Source organism: Trifolium pratense, linkage group LG6 (genome assembly GCF_020283565.1).
Source record: "Trifolium pratense cultivar HEN17-A07 linkage group LG6, ARS_RC_1.1, whole genome shotgun sequence".
NCBI classification, from domain to species: domain Eukaryota; kingdom Viridiplantae; phylum Streptophyta; class Magnoliopsida; order Fabales; family Fabaceae; genus Trifolium; species Trifolium pratense.
Genome location: NC_060064.1, coordinates 26,793,157 through 26,810,260, shown reverse-complemented (window position 1 = coordinate 26,810,260; position 17,104 = coordinate 26,793,157). Strand labels below are relative to the sequence as shown.

The following is a 17,104-nucleotide window of genomic DNA, read 5'->3' as shown; positions in this document are numbered from 1 at the left end:
TCAACGCCAATCACCACTGAACCAACTAACATTTACGGGTTTTTTTTCTTCTTCTTATATATTTAGAACCGGAGAGAGTATTAATTCAACATAGTCTAATTAAGTATGAAAAATATAGAAATTTTTATTAAAAATAACAATTTGTAACTTTCAAAAAAGTTAAATATACATCATTTTTTAAGTCAACATTTCTATATTTGCTTCTTTAATGAATTGTTTCAATGACACTCTTTAACATATTTTTTTAAAAATAATAAAATATTAATAATCTATAGTGTACTATATATAAATGGGAGAATGGATTCTCTCCAATTCTTTTTCCTCAATTTATTCAATCACCACCTTTCAATTCATTTTTTTTCTCTCTCCTCCCAAATCAATGTCATATTTGTGTGATCGTACAAAACTAAAATTCAAATTTTGTGAATGTTGATAAGAGTTTCTTCTGACATGGTAGTAGCAGTGTTTTTTTGTCTTATTCTTTAACTTTTAAGTTTTTAGAGAAAATAGAACTTTGAATTTTGCGTAAATGGTAGGTGTCTCTTTCGATATGATGGTGGCTCTGTTTATTGTCTTTAGTCTTTAATTATCTTATTTTAAGAGAATATTAAACTTTGAATTTTGTGTATATGATAGCAGTTTCTTTTAATATCAGTGGTGTTTTTTTGTCTTTAATTCTCTTTTTCGGAAAATGAGCATTAATAGATGGTAACTAAAATTTGGTCACAAATTGTTTCAACAAAGAATATTGAAATAGGTACAACTTATATTGTCGAGCTTTGAGGAGTTTTTAAGGGGCTCAAACTAGCTAGAAGTTTGATTTTTAACAAGGTGGAATTATGAAGAACAAACCAAACACACTGGAAAAAATGCTATAATTGCGTTTAGAGAGCCAAACGCGAGTCTGAGCGGTGGAAATGCAAAACCAAACATACACTTAGTTGTTGTGACTCATTTTGTCTTCAAATGAGAGAAGTAGCCTTATAGGATATTCGCTTGTCAGAAAGTTAATTGAGCTTGATTGGAAAGTTGTAGTGCCCCATTCTTATCATGAATCAAACTTTTGTGTGGATGCACCGTTCAAGTCATGGGTGCTTATTAGATCATAAGATGAAATTTTATGAGTCTTGTCGAATAAATTTTAGTCATTTGTTAATTGTTGATGTAATGGAAATTTCTACCTCTAGATTAGTCCATGTGTAATCTTTTTTCTCTTTGGGCTCTAGCCCTCTATGTTATAAAATAAAAAAATAAAAAAAAATTTACTTTTACCACCATACCGGTTACTCGCGCGCTCTACAAGTTTTTCATTTTACCCTTCCGCTACTTAAGTAGCAAACATGTAAAAAATGAGTAATTTTTCAGTAATAACACGCTACCAACATCCGCTACTTAAGTAGCGGATGTTATAAAAATTTTGGTAGGGTGTAGGATCTCAACTGGTTCAAAAACTAAAGAATTTTAACATGTCCGTTACTTAAATACTGGGCAGTATTTCATGACCTAAGTAGCGGATAAGGATAGTATGGTAATTTCGTAGGGCACACTCCATAATCAGTAGGGTGGCAAAAGTAATTCTCATAAAAAAAAATCTCACATCAAGACCGACCCAAGCCCAAAAAGCATCAAACATTTCCAATGAGATCCATGGAGCAATTCTTAGATAGCAAGAACCGCCCAATCTCTTGCTCTAAGCAAAAAAAAAAAAAAAAAAAAAAAAAAATTGAAAGGGCTTTAGGCCTCCAAACAAACATAATTAATTACATATATATTTTGGCCTCCAAGAAAAACATAATCACAAATATAATGCAAAATTTCTTTTCATAGACTCCTTAAACAATACGCTTAGAACACTCATTAGAACGACTTAAAATATAGTGAAAAAACATAACATTGGGGTTGGGGATGTTTAAAGCACTACTGCAATCTAAACCGTTTAGAGTGCTAGTGTGATCTTGGCCATTGAAAGCTCCGGTGCAATATTGACTAATCATACAAACGCTTACCTATAAACTTGTTATAATTGAAGAAAAAAATGGAGTGAAAAAGCTTTTATAAGTTCTTCCTAGCACACATACTAGTACCTATGAGTCAGAACAGGATTTCGTGCAGTAAAACTTTCACGCAGTTTCACGCGGTTTTGGATCTCAGCCGTCCGATCATAAATGAATGGTTCAGATTACAAACAGTTGATTTTAGTAATATATAATCTGGACCGTCTGATTTTAATCTAACAGCCGAGATCCAAAACCGTGTGAAATTGCGTGCAAAATGCACCGCAGCAAATCCAGATCCCTATGAGTCTATGACATATATTAGTCCATGTAAGGAGTTAATAATCCAAATGCACCATTAGCATATGAAAACCATATCTTGTAATCTAGGTACAATAAGACAATCTTCAAAGGCTATCATAGTTCATAAAAGCTCTGGTTTTCCAGAAATGAATGATTTACATATAGCACTCATCTAATTTGCTTTTTTGTAGCTGAAAAGCAGGGTTGATCCAGGCTCCACAGCTGCACTGCATGCCAGCCCAGTTGAAGTAACCCAAACGAGCTTTACAACCTATACATACAAGTTTCTCCTCCACTTCACCATCTTGCACTTCCAAGTCAATCAATATTCATAATCATCATAGTGTTAGTACCAAGTTTAGAAAGTAATCTTATGCCAATTTGTTTCAGCTTATTTAATAACAAACTTTTTATTTTCTAAGTAAGAGTTTAAAAACTATGAACTGACACCGTCACATGCGGCTCAATCATATTTTGTGATGTAAATATTTTTGAAGACATTTAAATAATACAACAAAATAACATCATGATAAAACATTTGGGCATTTGACTCCTCTAAAGTGAGCGAAGTGAAAAACAATCTTCACATTTAGCTTGTTAATTAATGATTGAAAAGATCCACTTTCGCTCTAAATCAAGTTGCTCACTTTAGAGGACCCAAATCCATGATAATATATGGTTCGAAGCATGTGCATAGCCAACTTTGTTAAACTCAATTAAATAAATGGTTTATACTTCACATAAAGTCGTTTTTCGATTCAACTTTTAAAGTCATTTTCAAAAAGATGAAACAAACGGGGCTCCTTATGGAAATTATTGTATATGAGGGAAATTTACAAGTACCTGCTTGCATCCACTTCATGGGTTCAACAAATATTGAGGTGCAATCAACTGGTTGTTTTCCATTTTCCCAGGATTCACTGCTTCTCTTATTCCACTTGAAGCTTGATTCACCTTTTCCACGCTCATGAGAAACTATATTCTCCTCTGAAGCAACAATTCTTCTGCATTTCTTACACCGGTATATAAGTTGAGTTTTGGTTGTGGTTTCTGACTCAGAGATACTAGTTTCAGCCATTTGATTCTTCTGCAACTCTCCACTGATTCTCCTTTTCCAAATGCTGTTGACGCACTGAATTAAAAGCAAATGAGAGTAGAAAACAATGACACGGCATTTCTGACTGATAAAATAATTGTCTAATGGTGATTCATCTATATATTGACTAGATTTATATCGCGGCATAACTGCTTTTGAATAAACCCACAGTTCATATATGTAGGTTTTAGATTTTAATTCCATTGTGTACAGAGTACCTATGCACTAGTAAATTGCAAATCATATACACATGAAGTAGAGTGGTTAATAATAATGATTTTGAGCTTAAAGGCTTCTCTAAACACACTATGAATGAAAATATAATATGTTAATACATTGGCCCAGAATGCAAATGCAAGGAGATTAAGCAAAAATGCTAAGCAGTATTTGATGTAAATATTAACAGACTTTGATTTAACTCCCTACACGCACACAAGTATCTGTATATTCTTTCACGTACACATAAAGATGACAACTCATGCCCACTACTTCATATGACATATGCCAAAATCACATACTCTCCAACTTACAAATCTTAGCGGATTAATAATACACACGCCAGTACATGGCGTCAAGATCATTGAACCAAAGTTAGTGTTTGGTCTGTTGAGTCCATGACAACATGCAATCCTTATGTAAATTAGAAAGTTAAGATCAGTATTCTAAAACATTATAAATAGGGGTGAAAAATTAATGGATGACTTTTAACTATAATTTTGCATATAGGAATAATCTCTACCACAAATTCTCCACTGCCAATATAAAGTAGAGGCATCAATGCAGATTCTGGTCCATGAGCCAAACTTGGTCAATCCTACCAAAATGGTGAGTGCGGTTTCTCCAAAACCAACTCACTCAGACAACAAGCTGTTTTGACCTAGCTCACAGAACTCACAGGTTATTTGGGTTTGAATCAGCAGCTTAGTTCAACTCAATTTGTTTTGGATAAAAAAGAAACGCTACAATGTATGAATGCAGTAACCCAAACTAGTGAGTATGTGAGTTGTGAGCCCTAACCCAAGAGGTTACCCCGCTCCTTATGAGTTTGAAAGTCCCATATTAGGGAGTCTCACCTAATAAGTGGAACATATAAGTCTAGTGAGTTGTCCCACATAATGGACTAATCTTAGGAATGGGTACTTCCTTTGGGATTATGCTCATAACATTTGGTGCTTACACCAACAAGAAAGTTGAGTGAAGTGGAAACGCCAAAGACGCCGGGTCTTAATGGTGCATTGTCATAAGTTTCACATTGGGGAGTTCTCATCTAATAAGTATGACTTTTAAGTCTATGGAATTCTCCCACCTAATAGATTAGTCTTTTAGACCAAACTCTTACGTTTTGGCTTATGCTCATAACAGGGCCGTAACACCACAGACTCCCCCCTTACCTTTTGAGCTTGAGAAACCTAAGTTTACGGCCACCTCCTTTTGTCATCGCAAGTACAACAGCATGCAAGTGTCTGCATAGCAATGTGAAATGAACAGCAACCAAGTGAAACCCACCTATTCTGAAACCTCGAATCGCTCATTAGTTCTTACATAAACAACTTAATTAAGTGCTTATAGCATAAACTTTTATATTATAAGTTCTTATGCAGCTATATCTAAAATAAAAGATGAACTAAATTCACCATCTTCATATAATGTCTATGCTATTTAATAAGTTATCCTACAAAGCTTATGAAAATAAGCTGAAAAGAGCTTATGGTGTTCCAAAAACTCTCTCAAACGGTCTCGTATATACTAGTGTCATTAGATAAACACAAATAAGTCGGCCCAAATCGGCCCTTGTAGTAGTAAATTGTTAGGCACAATGAAAAATGGCAATCACAACAAAATTGGCATTTTATCAAACAATGAGTATGCAACAAACAACCACCAATTTAGAGGATTTCAAAACTAGAGTGCTTGGGGTTATTTCAATTGAACTTATATTTACCAAAATTTAAAATTGATTCTCTTCTCACTAAGAACCAATAATAGAAAAATAAAATAATAATTACATAAAAAAGAAGCACAATGATAACAAAAAGAAGCAGAAAGAAGGAGAATGGGTTACCGGTGAATGAATTTGAGAATCAACGATGAGATGAATTCAAGGTTATGCCAAAATCACCAAAGTTATATTGTGATTTTTTAGCGCGGCGGACTGGCGATGACAACTGACAAGAACTATCAGTGCACATATAACTAAGGTGTTCTTGCCGCTGAGTTAATTTATATTGCATAAGCTATTTGAATAAGCTCAAAAAAAAAGCTAGGCCAAACAAACCTTAAGTTTTTATAGCATTTTCTGACCATTTTTTTATAGCATTCTTTTTTATTTTATTTGTACTAGCGGGCCAGACAAGCGCGTTCTGCACCTGACTGTGTCTAACTTATGTCCAAAAAAATGTCTTATATTATGGTAAATTTGTTAATAAATTTTTTTTTGTTGCTACAAAAAATGTATATTATGTTATGATGAGTTTGTTAATGAAAACTTTTTGTTGCTACTAAAAAATGAAAGATATTGTGGTATTATGAAAAGTTCACGTCAAATTCATCTATTCTCATTATATATATTATTCGATTTTTTATTTTGACAACTACTCTATTGGTGGTTCGCGTTTTGCTTATTCAAACTTGTGCTATGATCTCACACATATAATTTAGGGGATTGGATTGTAATATTTCCTTTATTTAGCTCCTTCAGTTTGTAACATTATTTAGTATCATGTCCTTTTGTTTAAATGTATGGTAGAGGATTGAATTTCATACTGTAAAAATTCACACAGTTTTGACGCTGCAATTGATCACAGCCATCCAATCAAAACTGAGTGGTTGAGATCTTAAACTGTGAGAAATTATAGAAATCTGTGCTGCATGATTGAAACCGTCCGATCACAGATCAACGGTCCAGATTTAAAACAGCGGCTAACTGCGTGATTTTATTACTGTAGGAAATCCAAATCCGGTAGAGGATTCGTTTAATATTTTATTGTGTTAACGTTCAGATGGGTGGTTGGGAAGTTATAATGGCTACTATGTGACTGGTATATAGGGTTTGTAGTTTTAAAAACTTATATGGTGATTTTGGAAATTACCTTTTTTTAGAGGAAAACATGTTGATGACAAGATGTTTATAAAAGTAATTTTATGGTACAGTATATATATTTTTTCAAAAAGAAGTAATTACTTCTTTTTCCAAATTTTATGGTATTTATTTTCAAATAACAAATATATTTTTTAATTAATATATTTTGACTTAAATCATTTTTTTCCTATATGAAAATGGTAAATTATCATAAATATATACAAGAACTCATCTTTGAAATACTAATTTTTTTAATTAATCTTGCAATATTATTTCAGGAAAAATACTGGGAAGAGCACCCTGAAAACAATTCCTCTCATGTCCACAGAGGGTAAGGGGGGGGGGGGGGGGGGGGGGGGGGTGGGTGAGATTCCGCTGTATGAGTGAAAAACTCTTGAGACATGTTTGATGGTTTGGTTACCAGTTTGTTTATAAGCTAAGAACTATTTTGTATACTAAATGGATTGAAGTTCTCTCTTAGACAATCATTGTAGGTACAATAATCTTTCTTATCACTTTGTATACTTTGATTATGTATACTTACATGCACATGTTTTCAAGCAACATTACACAATCTTTGAAAAATGTATATATAATACAAATTTAAAAGAGTGAATATCTACTTGTGTATTGCAAGAGTATCTCCACTAGTATATATCAATTCAAATTACATATGCGAATCATTTTAAAATTCGAAACGAAAATTAATGAAATAAAATTATATTGTTAACAATCAACTTTCATTTGAGATGTCCTTCCCTTTTCTCCATTTTGTTGATAAGCTTTCTTTGGTTAGTTTTTCTCAATCAAATTGTGTGTCAAATATTTGCTATACCATTTAGCTGTATCAGTAGGTATACGCTTGAGACTGTCATTAAAGTCAACATGATAAAGCCCCCAATTTCCTGAATATCCCCCTTGAAATTCAAATGTATCAAATGCTGACCACACAAAGTAACCACGTACGTTCACGCCATCACTATCATTGTAAGCATATAAAAATATTGAAGATTAGTTTCTTGTAAAACATGTTATAGAAGCACATCATTTCATATTCAACACCCTTTCAAACTGATGTTTATTAGGTTTGATCACATATAATTTGGCTGCCTTTTGATATTAGGTATATTTATAACTAATAATTATAATATTTAATGGATGAAACCCTTCGTAAAAGGTGAATTTTTTATTTATTTTATTTTTATGATGTTGGCTCAAGACTTTATCTTGTAATTAGGGTGGAAGTGTCGATTGTATCCCTTTTTAAAAAAGACTTACTCAATTGCTAATTTGGTAGCATTTATATGTGCGGCAACATAAGCTATTCGGTGTTCGTCCCTCAATGGATTTGGGAGTTTTGAAGAAGGAGTACCTACACATAAATAGGATTTAACAAAAAAGTATATCGATTAGTCTATTTTGTAACATGCATTATTGATATTAGTTTTTTTTTTTTTTAACAACAATTATTGATATTAGTTATAATGTTGTAAATATGTTCAATTCAAGCACCAACCATTTTCAGTGATGTAAATTTTGGGATTTTTGTACTTTTTCTTAATGTAGACTAGCATATTATATAATCCTTCGGGGTAAACATCGATCCAACCATATTGATCCTACAAAATATCAACATTGAACAAAAAATAAAATTATAATAAGTATGTTATTCCCGTAGCAAATGTTATTCTTTTAAATTATTATTGCTATTTTATCACCTTATAACCAAGGGAATTTCCTTCTGCGTTAATAGCTGCAATTATGAAAGAATTACCAAGAATTAATCAACCATTAATCATTGTAATTTCTTGTAATTCTCATTCATATGAAATAAGCATAATTTGATTATTAGATGTGTTATGTCAACTCCACTGGACATTTTTTTATAGTGATGTCCGTGTATACCAATTAATATTTTTTTTAAAAAGGTAGAATTTAGTTATAGAAGAAACTTACTTTCTGAAACAGCTAATGCATCATAATTGTCATACATTATCTTGGTTCTGTTTGGTTCATGTCTAGCAAAATGTGAAGTATAATAATTGATCCCAACAAAATCTGCGCTTCCTTTTAACATATGTTTCTCCTTTTTAGTGAATTTGGGTAGTCTATTCCCTACTAGCTTTTTCATTATTTTTGGATAATCCCCATGGAATAATGGATCTAAAACCCTGCATGTACGAATAATATGAAGCTAAATATAAAACAGGGTATATAAAACCTTAAAATTTTAGGATTTAAAAATTCAAGTAGCGTAACATCAAAATAGTGATAAAGTCCAAAATGTATGTGGTTTGTAGGATAAGTACAAGTCACTTACCATCCCCAATAGAAATCCATTAGTCTTTGAGTAGCAATCACATCCTCTGATTTTGAACTATATGGAACATATCTTCCTGCTGAAAGAGCAAGTCCTATTTCCCCCCCTTGTATCGCCTATATCAAACATTTAATGGAAAATGAATATTTTAAATTTATTTTTGACAAAAGTGCTACTACTGCTGCTAACATGCAAATTTCAATATATGTCTTACTTGGAATTTTGTTCTGTATAACTTTGATGTTGTAGCATGGGCTAAGAGGAAGTTATGAAGTATAATATATGATTGTGTACATATTTTAGTATTTTGGCATGACTGATCAGTAGATATATGATCAATGTTGAACATGAATTGATATATAGCTACAACTTCTGCCTCATTGAATGTAGTCCAATGTTTTACTCTATCTCCATAGGTTTTGAATAAAAATTCACTATACTCCTTGTAATATTTCCTGAAATTCAATTTTTATTTAAAAATATAAGCATGTATGTTGAAATTCCATAATCTTTGATTAACTTTAAAGTTAAATCAGTTTATTGAAAATAAAATAATATGATAATATTAAGGTAAGTTTACACGATGGAGCGATTTAAGAAGCCACCAAACTTCTGTTTAAGATCCAATGGATAGTCAAAGTGCATAATACCCACAAATGGTTCAATACCTGCACATTTAATAGAGTATCATGTAAGCAAAAATATACTAAAATTTGTAGCATGTATTTTAAACAAAATTCTCATTGATCCTAATTACTACAATAAATACGGGATACTTCAATTCATACCATTTCTTAATAACTCATTGATTAAATTGTTGTAAAAGTTGATGCCTTCTTGATTTATACCTCCTTTCAAAGTTCCATCTATATGATCAATTGTTGAAATTGAAGAAAAAGATAAAGATATTAGTATTATCAAATATTGCAAAGAAAATAATATATTCAAACATTATTTGTTGTCCATCTGAAATAGAGTTTAAAGAATACTTGCCGACAATGTGAGGTGTCTTGTGCTACTATATCATTTTATTTATATAAGCAAAAAAATAAAGTAACATATTCCAAAAATAAAAAAAGAACGAATAATGTACCAAATAAAAAGGAACGAATAAATATTATTTTAGTTCATAACTTTTACCTGGCATTATTCTATTCCAAGATATTGACATTCTGTAAGAATTCACTCCAAGCCTCTTCAAATGTTGCACATCCTCCTATAAGACCATATATACAAAGTAAACACATAAAATTAATCACAATATTTTAATGAATAATTTTCTTTCTATTGCTTCCCTACCAAGATATAAATGCGCTAACGATAACGTTGGTTTAGATTGTAATCTAATTAGTGTAATAATGTTAGCTTGGTGGTTAAAGTTAAGAGTTAAATGCTCGAGAAGGATGAGTCCTCATTCTTATCTAAAATCTATAATATGTAACATGTGTGCCAAGAAAATTCTACAATTGATGAACTGACCTTATATCGCTTGTAATGTTCAATCTTTGTTGCGAATTTATCAGAATCTCCATATCCACCTGCTTGTTAAAATGAAAGGGAAAAATAAATTAATAAGTTTGACACATAAACTATCGAAAAATTAAAAGACAATAAATATTCAAGATGAATGAAAAAATAGAACTTCTATGATCCAGTGACCTTATGATCATGTAAGGTTCAATTCTTTGATGAAGAATCAATTAAACCATTCATTTTAATTTTTTTTATAAGAAAAACTAAGATTAAATTAAAATAACACTAACTAGTTTTTTTGCGGCTTTTGAATTCACATTTATTTATTTTTTTGGTACAATAATTTTTCATTTTTACTATATTTTATTTTACATTACCTTTTTATTTATTTAGAATCTTACATATTTGTATAAACAGTATTTAAGATGTTAAATGTACAAAATTTTAACCAATTTTTCCACCTTTTTTTTATGAATTTAATTACAACATTATTTGGTTTTATGGGAAAAAAAATTAAACCATCCGGTATTTTTTTATAACTGAACCATAAAACCATTTTAGAAAAATAGAATTAACCACTAAAATTAGGTATCATATAATAAAATGGTCATAAAATTAATTTGTTTGTCGCTTTATCTTTAATTTTTTTTTACTGATTACATTTTTTCTCTAGTATATATAAGTGTGTGTGTGTATATATAATCGAAACATATATAAGTAAAAGAATACATAAGTATATATTTCGAACCTTTATTTTGGTTAAAAACTATGTCATCCCATATACCAAGTCCTCTTCCTCCTTCATGACATCCTCCTTCGATCTATTACATTGCCAAAAACTTGTCAGCAATAAATTAACTTATATAATACTAAGCAATTAAGCTATTTTATATCTTATTACAAGAGGCATTATGTATACAAGCCTACCAATTGTTAACATGTACCTGAAGGGCAGAAGATCCGGCGCCAAACAAAAACCCATTTGGAAATGATGCCCGATTTGGAAAGTTTGAAGAATTTACAAATTTCAATATGGAATCGTATGGACTAGTCGTAGTTGCTTCTCTAATCTATGTATATATTCAACAATAATTTACATCATATTAATTTATTAATTAATATATGTATATATATTATATATACTAAAATGAATGAGTTTTGACACAATTTTGTGTCTATGTCTAAAATTAATTTTAATCATAAGTACCTGTGAAACTGAGAAGTCATGATGTGTTGATTTATGCTTGAGAAAAGGATCTGTAACAGTAACATAATACAATTAATTGCATTGCAGTGGGAAACACTAATTCTCTTTTATAGCTAGGGTTCATATTTTTTTTAGTACATTTTTTTTGGACAAATTTTATAGGGTTCATACTATATATGTTAACTCTTTTATATATAAACACACTATTATAGATATGTCACTAACCTTAATAAAAAAAAAAACTATGAGCTCTTCTTTTATGGTGTATTGATAAAAAAGTTTAAAGTTATATTCCAACCAACAACATAACAATATATATACTAATTATTTAGTATATATATTATATATACTAAATAAAAAACTTATATGTAAATTAAAAGAATTATAATTCCTTAATTAGCTATTTGACACAATTGTTCCCCAATATTATGAATTCCAACTTCAATACCAAAATTGAGTTGCTGAAGATATATAACCATTTATTCCCCATCAAAACATTACTATTTTTTTTAATAAAAAATATTTTTCATTCATGTAAAGTCAAAAGAAGATCATCAATAAAATTTAATAAAATAAAATACATACATCCTTGTACTTCAGCGGGAATGTTGGAAAGCAAAAGAAGGAACAAGATTGCAGCAATGGATTTAGAAATGTCCAAAGATAATTGAACCATTTTTTGTATCGAAGAGAACACGAAAATTAGATGAAAATGAAATCACAATTTACTTCATTTATATAGGATAAAGAATGAGTCTACATTTTGTAACAAAAAAAAAGTCTAGACAGCTTTCTACGGTTATGACAACTTATAAAATGACTTTTATTTTTAAAAAAAAAAACAGACTAGATTTTTAAGTATTCTAACAAAAATCTATTATTGTACTGTTTGAATTTTTTATCTCGACAAATAAAAATTGTGTTATATATCGACTTTCCATCAAAATAATTTTTTTTTTTTGTGTTACAAAGTACACCATTACTAATTTTTTCCTTCAAAATAATATTCAGTTTAATTTATGATTTTTTTCATGAAAAAATAATATTGTTTTTAGAGTGTTGGTGGTCAATTTTATTTTTATTATATATATATATATATATATATATATATATATATATATATATATATATATATATATATATTTGAAATTAAATAAAGGTTTGACATCATTATTTTATTATGTTTGGGGTAATTCATAACTATGATCCGCCACTTCCCTATTATTATTACTAGAAAGATTAATCCGCGAACAAACTCACAACATCTGTGTTAATAGTATAAAATGACTTTTGGTTGAATTTGTCAATCTGTATAGAACAAAAACCGCACCAAAATGGAAAGCAAAACAACACCGCACAAAGATCACAAACAACGCGTAGCGCACTATATCGACGAACTAACTATTTGTGAGAATAACTTCTTTAAGAAAGTATAGTAACAATCTCCCCACCCAATGTTAGCAAGTTTTGATTTACCCCCTGTAAAAATAATTTTTTGGATTCCCCTCTCGTAATGTCAAGATTTTTCTCTTTTAGACACGCGTGACACATGTTGGCTGTTGAGTGTTTATTTTTTATGACATAGCATGCTAAGTGCCTTCAAGGCCGGCCAAGTGTCGGTACATTCAGTTCTTCATAGCATGGCCACATATTTTTTTGGGCCCCGGTTTCTCATTTTACTATGGTACATACAATACGCCACAATCTATTTTATTGGATTGGTGTAATTTTTTTCTAAAATTGATTTGGTTATTATAGTTGGATATGGCTTAGTTAATGGTATCGTTAAGGATACTTGAATTTTTTGCACACCCTTGATTTAGAGCATCTTATAAAGTCATCAACAAATTTAATAGCTTACTCAAAAAATTTATGACTAAAAAGTACTCATTTTTTTTAAGTATAACACTAAGAACCAGAGGGCTAATTCCAAAAAAAAAAGAGTTGCCAATTTTTTTTATCATTAGAGCAAAATGTGTTAGATAATTTTGTGTAGAAGAAAATGTTAATTTAGCGATTGCCAAATTTTGTATGAGTAAATATGTATGAATTGCTTTAGTAAAACATAATATTATAGAGATCACTTGTTAAAACTGTATGAAACTATCAACCGCACCACATGAGGAAACCAAGCGAAAGAAGACAAGATCGAATCTCCAAGCACTGTCTTGTGCTCGATGAATTTGTTATAAAACAACCATTGAAAATGCTCTAAAGTAACATTCCTAGTTTTTTTTGTCAAGAGTAACATCCCTAATTTGTTCAGTCAAAAAATCCCTAAATCATTGACGATTTCAACAGCACATCCAACAAAAAATGATTAAATGTATGAGAATGAAACCTCACAACAATTTAGTGGTTGAAAAATGGTTTATATCACAAAGCAATTTAAATCCAATAAAAAAATTAGAAAATTTAAAAAATAAATAAAATCCAACCACAGATTATTGACATATTAAGAAAGAAACATGCAACTACAAAAATATTTCTTTTAAACCAAAATTGTCTTGCAATAAGTGTGCTTGAATTACTTATAATGAGTTGGAGACTTTCATGGATCTGCCCTTACACAAACAAGACTACAATTTTTTAGATAGTGTCCTTGTAGCTGGATTCCAGACACGAATACAAATGTTATGCACAGCCGGACTAAATGTGTAATCAGAACTGATGACCAAACAGAGCAATCCATTGCATGAACCAACAATTCGACAATTCTTCCGAAACTTCAATCGGTTGTAAGAGTTGTTGGCGATGGTGATCAACGGGTTCTCTGATAAATGACTCAAGGGAAAGGTTACTACATTGTAGTCTTGTTCACATTTGATTACTCCTATTCCTATGTGCCTGTTTCCTCTTGTCGATCGCTGAAGGTGTAATTCTACAAATATGGGATCGGAGACGAGGGTTTTCCACGACTTGCACACGCACTTCGATTGCATAAGCAGTGCAATAGCAGTGCGCAGTCCAACACAGTGCACGAACTTAAGGAAAAATCCCCTTTACTTGCAGTCCAGGTTGGTCAGCAGGTTTTCTTTCTTTTGCTAACAATTTTTGACTTTTAACATCAATATCTCCTACTCGGTTATGAGCTTATACTGATTATATGTATACCAACTTTTGAATGTTGTATTGTTATGCAGTTTCAGTACTTTACCTTGAAAAAGCAGCATATATTGTGCATGAGGTTGCAACTCATAAACAAGTCTTGCTAAATCAATTCAGGTGGTAGAGAAAATGAAGAGTATCCCCACCATTTTAGTGTTCTCATCTCAAACTGTTTGGAAGATATTCAGAGCCTCTATCAAAGTGAGTATTTTAATCATGTTGGTTAAATTTTAATGTGTTTAACTATTTTTTTGAAATTAGGAGCTTCTTATCTCTACATAGACTTTGAATGGAGACCCAATTATTGTGGGACAATAAGGGTTCCTGTTTCTTCTGTCATTATCCACAAATATTGATATCCTGCATAGCCTTTTTAAGTATTAGCAACATTTATTAGCCTCTTAAGTAACATTTTTAAGTAACATATTTGTTCAGCTCTGTTAACTATTAGTAACATTTAGACTTAATTAGTAAAATGGTCCCTTAAAGATATTTTTGGTTTCAGATTGGTCCCTTAAAGAAAAAAAGGTCCAAATAGGTCCCTTAAAGAAAAAAAAATCCGAATAGGTCCCTTAAAGACATATTCGTTAATCAGTTTGGTCCTATTTAGACCTCTTTTTAGGGACCAAACTGATTAACGGAGATGTCTTTAAGGGACCTATTCAGACTTTTTTTTCTTTAAGGGACCTATTTGGACCTTTTTTTCTTTAAGGGACCAATCTGAAACCAAAAATATCTTTAAGGGATCATTTTACTAATTAAGCCTAACATTTATTAGAAAAGTGACATGTGATCTTATAGCTCTATTAACTATATAGTAACTATTAGTAACATTTATTAGAAAAGTGACATTTTTATAAGAGCAAAGTTTGCACTACCGTGATAGAAAATCTTATATCATGGCATATAAATTACACCATAACTTTTGGCAACATTTGATGGCATGGTAACAATTTTTATGTAAATCTAGATTGGCTACTCTTTGTATCTGTTTTGATAAGTTGCACAATGATGGATGGATGTCTAGCTCGAAGATGTTACTAAAACCCTTTAGTAACATAGGCTTTATGCAACCTTTTTTAAAATGTTACTAAATCTAACTAGTAACATTTTTTTGGATTTAGTAACATTTTGTAAATGTTACTAAATTCCATATTTGTTGTAGTGCAACCAGCTCAACATTCAACGTAGAGTCGTTGCGTAAAATTCTATTTGTCATTACAAAAATAAAATAAAAAAGCCATTGCCTAAATTAATAGCAAAACTGCCAAGAAAGTGCTAAATATAGTACATTTTGGGTGTAGTGTTGGGTCTCGATTGGCTATAGGGAGGGGTGAGGCCCTCTTGTCGCTTTGACCTATCTGTGGATGATCCTTGTCTCTCTTCTCGAGGGATTTTTTTTCTTCTTGTGATAGTGTCTTTGAGGGATTCTAGTTTGTTGGTGGTGTGCCTCCTTATTTTCCTTGTATTTTTTTTTTTTTGCCTTTTTATTTTCCTGTCTTACTTTAGAGATTATTAAATTATGTTAGAGTGTACTACTGGTAACTCTTTAACTTTCTTAACTTTTTCTTGTATCTTTTTCGTTTTTATATTTATACATTATAATATATTTGCCATTAAAAACAAAAAGGAAAATTGTGACATTTGCTTTGGGAAAAGGACTTTAGGACAGTTTTGTAATGAGTCCTAGGCATTAAGCAACTTGTTAAAGCTTTGTTAAATCATGGCAATTAGTTATCATACCATCTCACCCATTTGGAAAGGAATTAAGCAACTTGTTAGCATTGTTGAACAAAATTTAGCTTGAAAATTGTGAATGGTAATTGTATCAATTTTTGGAGGGATGATTGCCTAAGCAACTTGTTTGTCCTGACATGCACCATTGTTTGGAAGAACACTTTTGAATTTCAAGTGTGAGTGGTTAAGTCTCGCATCAACTATAAAATGAAAGAATGTTGAATTTATAAGAAAGATGACACATATAACTAATGCATTAAGTTTTTAAGTGGAAATATGGTCTTAGAGCATTGACTTGTTATTGCTCTCAATGCTCGTCCGGACTCGCCAGCAAGTGATAACGGTCATAGAAAAAAATGATGAATTGAAGTGCATTGTCGCACTTCAATCTCATCAAAGATTTCACCTCTTGGCAAAACATGATACAAAATGCCACAAAAGATTAAGCCATGAAAAAAGGGTAGGTTTAGGTGTTTTCTTAGGAGATTGTGCATAGTTCCATGGCAGAGTATCTGAACAATGCAAATACTTCAACTGATGTGTTCATGAGTACAATGAGATTTATCCTAGTTCATAGTTTGGTGAGATTTTAATGGTCTTTTAGTAGAATGAGATGAGAATATGAGATTTGAAGTAGAATGTTTAATCAGTTTATATACAGAGAAAGCTATAACCTACCAGATTTGGATCGTACATTAAGAACAGAGCAATGAAGAATGGTTTAACTCAACCTCAAAAATTACTTGCAATCCTTTTAGAGTATAAAATTGAACATTGGATTCAATCA

At 31.0% G+C, this 17,104-nt stretch overlaps 2 protein-coding genes across 2 annotated transcripts; both read right to left on the bottom strand.

Annotated features, from left to right (window-relative positions):
• Positions 1-2,036: 2,036 nt before the first annotated feature.
• LOC123893274 (probable inactive dual specificity protein phosphatase-like At4g18593) lies at positions 2,037-5,612 on the bottom strand. The gene is made up of 3 exons (XM_045943209.1): positions 5,456-5,612; positions 3,141-3,429; positions 2,037-2,607 (listed from the first exon to the last, which is right to left on the bottom strand). The coding sequence occupies exons 2-3, from the start codon at positions 3,373-3,375 to the stop codon at positions 2,453-2,455; spliced, it is 390 nt and encodes a 129-aa protein (XP_045799165.1). The 5' UTR covers positions 3,376-3,429; positions 5,456-5,612; the 3' UTR covers positions 2,037-2,452.
• A 1,553-nt stretch (positions 5,613-7,165) lies between these two features.
• On the bottom strand, positions 7,166-12,151 carry LOC123892013 (beta-glucosidase 13-like; the record flags this gene model as incomplete). Its single annotated transcript, XM_045941869.1, has 15 exons — positions 7,166-7,451; positions 7,751-7,844; positions 7,989-8,091; positions 8,191-8,225; positions 8,429-8,643; positions 8,793-8,908; positions 9,007-9,247; positions 9,373-9,460; positions 9,581-9,658; positions 9,933-10,008; positions 10,272-10,330; positions 11,014-11,086; positions 11,210-11,335; positions 11,473-11,522; positions 12,058-12,151. Coding segments are annotated over 15 exons (1,635 nt in total), but the record flags the coding sequence as incomplete, so codon positions are not given.
• Between the last annotated feature and the right edge of the window lie 4,953 nt (positions 12,152-17,104).